The 6,000-nt window shown below is 40.1% G+C and overlaps 2 protein-coding genes across 2 annotated transcripts; both read left to right on the top strand.

Annotated features, from left to right (window-relative positions):
* Positions 1-2,723: 2,723 nt before the first annotated feature.
* On the top strand, positions 2,724-4,352 carry LOC141631642 (uncharacterized). The gene has a single exon (XM_074444283.1). The coding sequence runs from the start codon at positions 2,724-2,726 to the stop codon at positions 4,350-4,352; it is 1,629 nt and encodes a 542-aa protein (XP_074300384.1).
* A 745-nt stretch (positions 4,353-5,097) lies between these two features.
* Positions 5,098-5,712, top strand: LOC141631641 (uncharacterized). Its single transcript, XM_074444281.1, has one exon. It carries the CDS (start codon positions 5,098-5,100, stop codon positions 5,710-5,712), a length of 615 nt encoding a protein of 204 aa, XP_074300382.1.
* The last annotated feature ends 288 nt before the right edge of the window (positions 5,713-6,000 follow it).

Below are 6,000 nucleotides of genomic sequence, written 5' to 3'. Positions count from 1 at the left end.
TTTATAATTCCTGTAGATTGTATTGACAGGCTCTTTTGAAAATCCTAAGTTCGTGTGATAACAGCATGGTTCTCCACTGATGCTCTTTTGCTTACTTGCAACCACACTTCCAGACTGATGGCGTTGCTTGTAGTTTTCTTATCAAAGAACTGAGCATAGTTGCTTTTGCTTTTTATAAGCTATGTATTATATGCGTAGTTGCTTTTGCTTTTTATTTTGTGAGAACTGGGCAGTAACACTGAGTTACTATAATAATATCCATGTTAGCTATGTTTCTCTTCGGTAGCGCTACTGGTTCTACAGCTAGCCTGTATTTTATAAAGCAAGGTGTATTGTAAGTGCTTTAGCAGACATTAGAAGACGTCATTGTGTTTTCAATTTCTGCTTTCAAAGTATATGTCTGTACTGTAATCCTCAACTACTTACAGCTATCTTAAGTAATTTGTAATGCAGTTGAATATTTATCAAGTATTTCCTAAGATTTGTCAGCCCTGAATTAGTTTTAAAAGTTGTAGCTTTGTTCTAAATTAGCCTGTAAAACTACGCCTTCAGAATTGCCGTGTCTTTACTACAATTATAGATTAAATACGCTCATTAATAATTTACAACTTTTGGTTATTTGGGGTGCTATGGTGTTCTGACAATAGCTTGTTCCTCTGAATCAAAGTGACATGCCTTCAGTGGAAATTGTTCAGCGTAAGATTGGTTCTATTCACACCTAATTATTAGGTTATTAATCATTTACGCTCGCAGCATAATAGATGCTTCTTTCTCTGTGCTTATTCTTACCTTGTATATTACAAGAGCAGTCCCCATTGATGTACTGCTCATTAAGCAATAAAACTAACCATTTGGCGTGCAAAGAATTGCAGACGACAAGGGGCTTGCACTTTTATATATGCTCCGTATATTAACTAGATGGGTAAGTGAACAAGTCAAGTTACACTTTTCGAAATTAGTGCGATACTGATGTTTATAGCTTATTTACCTTGAATCTATGTGATGTTTCATGCTTATTTGCAGATGATGACTTCCCATACTACCCAAGTACATCTGCAACTAACCGAACAAAGAGAAAATGTAGGACACAAGGCTAGTCTCTAGCTGCTGTTCCAAAGTAATGCTCTAACCACACATTAGTCTGTATTATGAGATTATATCATTAAGGCATGAATTACAACTTTATCTCTAAACATTAGGCACCGTCAAAGCAGAAGTGGTCCAGGAGATCCAAAAAAAATACGCAGACAGCCTATAACACCAAAACAGCAAGGTATATTCTTTATCAGTTGTAGTTTAACTATTGTCCTATATGCATATATAAGTATTTAGCTTTCTGCTTCATGTTACAACTTTGCAGTGCATTTGCCTGTTGCTATGATTGGGCAACCGCTTCCAGGGAAACCTCTCCAACTACCAGTTGCCCAGTCATGTACAAAGTGTCTAGCAAAAATAATTGCTTCTGAGTCCCGTACATTTTGTTGCGGAGATGGAACAATAGTGCTACCATTCAACAGCTATCCTGTAGCATTGTCCACATTATACACGTCTCCAGACCCGCTGTCTACTCATTTCAGGAAATATGCGCGCCTCTACAATAACTTATTTGCTTTCAGCTCAATTGGAGGCAAAACTCACGCAGATACACAACAAGGAATCTATGTGTTTAAGCTTCGTGGTCAGATCTACCACAACGTTCTAGATCTTGTGCCAACAGACGGAAGTCCGAAGTATTTGCAATTATACTTTTATGATGGTCAACATGAAGCTGCTAATCGCTCTGGGTGCTTTTCAGACCTAGATCAGAATGTTATTGACATACTGATGAATATAACACAATCAAACCCATATGCACGTTTCTTCCGATCATTAAAGAATAAACGTAACTGACAATACACAGATACGTATTGAGAAAAATCCTACAAGAGACCAACGTGTAAGCAATTCACCTATGTCTGATGAAGTCACTGTCATCTGGGCCGATAATACGACATTAGGTGAAACCAGTGGACCACATATCTTGGTAACTGGGCGATCACAATCTTCTCATAGAATTATGCACTACTATGGTTGTTATGGCCCACTTCAGTATCCTCTTCTTTTCCCATGTGGAGAGTGTGGTTGGCATCAAGGTTTAAAAAAGCGTATTATTCAAGCAAATACAGCGTCAACAAGTCATGGTAGTATGACCCTTGCTTCCATTACAAATACAGCGTCATCCAGCCAAGCTGAAATGCCCCTACCTTCCACTTTTGAAAACGCTGAAGGATTACTAAATGCAGAAGCGCAAAGTAAGCATTGATTTTACCGCCCCATTACGTCATGGCCTCACCCCTATGCACATCCACCTAACTCAATCATAAATCTTTCTTGCAGGAAGTTCACAGAGACCAGACTCACAAGAACGCAATGTGTCTTGCCGAGAGTACTACTGCTACAAGCTACATAACAGGCCATGGAACATGCTCTTAAGAGCTGGGAGATGTTTACAGCAATATGTGGTTGATATGTATGTGAAATTAGAGAACACTCGCCTGGACTATTTCCGAAACAACCAAGTACTATAAGGTCTGAATTTTATCAGGGTTTACTTGACACAATAGATGCAGGTGAGCAGTGCGCAGCTAACGTTGGTAGACGAGTTATCCTTCCAGCAACTTATATTAGAGGACCAAGGGATATGAAAAGGAGGTATCTTAATGCAATGGCTCTTGTACAGCGCTATGGTAAACCAGATTTTTTATAATCATGTTACTGCGCAATGCGGTGGCTTTGAAATAAAAAGAGAGTTGGCTCCTGGAGAAGAAGCTCAGAATCGGCCAGATATAGTAGCTAGAGTGTTTCGCACAAAGTTGCTAGCATTAAAGAAAAAGCTGGTTGAAGATAAGATCTTTGGAGAAGTTGCTGCATTTGTGTATGTGGTTGAATTTAAAAAAAGGGGCCTTCCACATGCACATATTCTGCTAATAATGAAGCCTGGCAGTAAGATGAACTATACTGACGACTTTGACAAGTTTGTTAGTGCTGAGATCCCGCCAGTGACTAATGTAAGCCTACGCACGGCTGTGCTAAAGCATATGATGCATGGGCCTTGCGGCCACCTAGACCCTGACCGTCAATGCATGCAGCACAAAAGTAGCAAAGGCCGATGCAAGTATGCGTATCCAAAACAATTTGCAGCTTCAACAACTAATAGTTCAGATGGATACCCTGTCTACAGGCGGCGTAAGACAGGAGATAGTGCTAAGACAAGAGGTGAGCAACTCGACAACCGTTGGGTTATTCCATATAACCCATACCTCCTTGACCTGTTCGATTGTCAATTAAATGTCGAAGTCTGCTCCACTATACAAGCAGTCAAATATTTATATAAGTATGTCTACAAAGGTCACGATAAGATATCGTTCAATATAGTAGCAGGAGATGCAGTGCAAGTAGTTGATGAAATTCAGCAGTACCAGTCTGGACGCTGGGTTTCCTTAATAGAGGTAATGTGGCGGATTCATGGGTTTGACCTGTTCGAGATCCATCCACCAGTCATGCCACTTCCAATACACCTTCCAGGCATGCAGGCAATACAATTAAGGCCTCATGAAAACCTATCCCGGGTAGTTTCCAATGAAAAGCGGATCAGGACACCATTAACTGAATTCTTCAGGATTAACAACGACAATGAACACAAAACAACTGAAAGGTACTTATATAGCCAATTTACTGAACACTATAGATGGGATAAGACAGAACGGACTTGGTTCAAAAGAAGAAACAAACTACTTGTAATAGCTAGGCTTGTGTTTGTTTCGCCATCAGAAGGAGAACGGTATTTCTTGAGATTGCTACTTAATCATGTTAAATCTCCCAAATCTTTTGAAGATCTTAAAACAGTCAATGGTCATTGTTGCTCAACTTACCCAGAAGCTGCATTAGAACTCAGGTTAATTGAAGAAGATAACATGGTCGATTTGTGCCCTACTGAAGCATGTAATGTACAGATGTCTTCTGCTCTACGACGTCTATTTGCAAATGTTCTCATTTTTTGCCAGCCAAAAGATCCTGTAAACCTGTGGGATAAGTACTACACTGCACTATCTGAAGACTTTAGAAGAGAGCACCCAAATGATGCATACACTGTAAGAGCTCTTACGGTTCAGAAGTTTGAACAACATCTAGAAGCAATGGGCAAATCTCTGCACACATTTGGCCTCGCGCACTTGAGCGAAACCCAGGATATTGTGCTCCGTAGAACCCGAGATATAACTGATGCACTTAATGCACCTATACCAGAAGAGTGTGTAAAATGTCGCAGTTCATTGAATCCAGAACAACAACAAGCTTTCGACACCATAGTTTAACATGTTAGAGAAAACAAGCCTGGTGCCTTTTTTGTGGATGGTCCTGGTGGAACCGGTAAAACGTACTTATACAATACTTTATACGCTGAAGTCCGGTTGCGTGGTAAAATTGTATTACCTACTGCAACTTCTGGTATAGCTGAAGCAAACATACCTTCTAGGCGGACCACACACTCCAGATTTAAAATTGCTTTAGATTTGGATGTCCCATTAGCCTGCGCAGTGCCAAAGCAAGGGAGCCTTTCCGCATTAATACAATCAACCAGCTTAATTATATGGGGTGAAGCTTCAATGGCAAGGAAGGAAACAGTTGAAGCCCTAGACCACTTACTACACGATCTATGTGACCCAAATTTAGTGTTTGGTGGGAAGTTAATAGTGTTTGGAGGTGACTTTCGCCAAGTGCTTCCAGTAGTCCCTCATAGATCGTTAAGAGAAGTGGTGAACTCTAGCATGGTCTCCTCTACAATCTGGTCTCAACTGATCAAATATCACTTAACCGTTAATGTTCGGGCCAGAGATGATCCAGAGTTTTCCAGATTTCTTTTGGATCTTGGTAATGGTGAGCTTCAAACTGAAGAAACTGCTCAGATTGAACTGCCTCCTGGAATTGTAATAGAAACACGCAGTACAGAAGCAGAGTTGATAAGTACAGTTGCTGATATTGCATACCCATAAGTTGATGTTAACACATTGGGTACTGATATATTTATCAAGCGGTCAATACTGACGCCCATGAATGAAGATGTTGGTGCCATTAGTACACTTCTTAAATAGGTTCCCAGGAGAAGTTGCCACATATAGAGGCTACGATTCAATGCTGACTGATAACTGCAACATTTATCCAGCTGAATTCATAAATACGCTTTGTCCAGGAGGCATGAGTCCTTATGAATTAATTCTGAAAGAAAATTGTCCAGTCATTCTGCTTAGAAATCTTCTTCCATCTTCTGGTCTCTGCAATGGAACTAGGCTAATCTGCAAACGATTTACACCTAATCTAATAGAATGCATGATAGCATCTGGACATTATAGTGGTGACCATGTGTTTATCCCACGTATTAAAATGCAGCCATCAGCTTCTGATAATTTCCCATTTCAGTTCCAACGTAATCAGTTCCCTTTGAAGCTGAGTTTTGCAATGACCATCAATAAATCACAGGGGCAGACATTGGACCAAGTTGCTATCTACCTTCCAAGACCCTGTTTTTCTCATGGACAGTTGTATGTTGGTCTTTCACGAGCTAGATCATCAGACAAAGTAACAGTTGTTTTTGCATCAACAGATCATGGTTCATCACAACAATCTGTGAAAAACATTGTTTCTTACGATGTTTTGAGACTTGCAGGCATCATCTAAGTAACCTCCCATAGGAAGTGTTCCTGCAAAAACAGCATACTTTTTGGCACCTAACTAGGACGATATATTGTCTAGATTTTGAAGACACGACTGCAAGGATGACTCTGCTTATCAAGATGAAGCACACACCTGCAAAATCGACCTCTATTCCCATTAGTACAACCATGCTACTTAGCCCACCATTGTGCTTGACGAAGCATATGAGCCAATGGTTGGCTATATTGTATAAAGGAATGTAATGCACTTTTGACTGCAGGAGCTTATGAATCATGTAATATAAGGAATGTT

Source organism: Silene latifolia, chromosome Y (genome assembly GCF_048544455.1).
Source record: "Silene latifolia isolate original U9 population chromosome Y, ASM4854445v1, whole genome shotgun sequence".
NCBI lineage: Eukaryota > Viridiplantae > Streptophyta > Magnoliopsida > Caryophyllales > Caryophyllaceae > Silene > Silene latifolia.
Note: the sequence above shows the minus strand (reverse complement) of the source record. Positions and strands in the feature narration are given on the sequence as shown.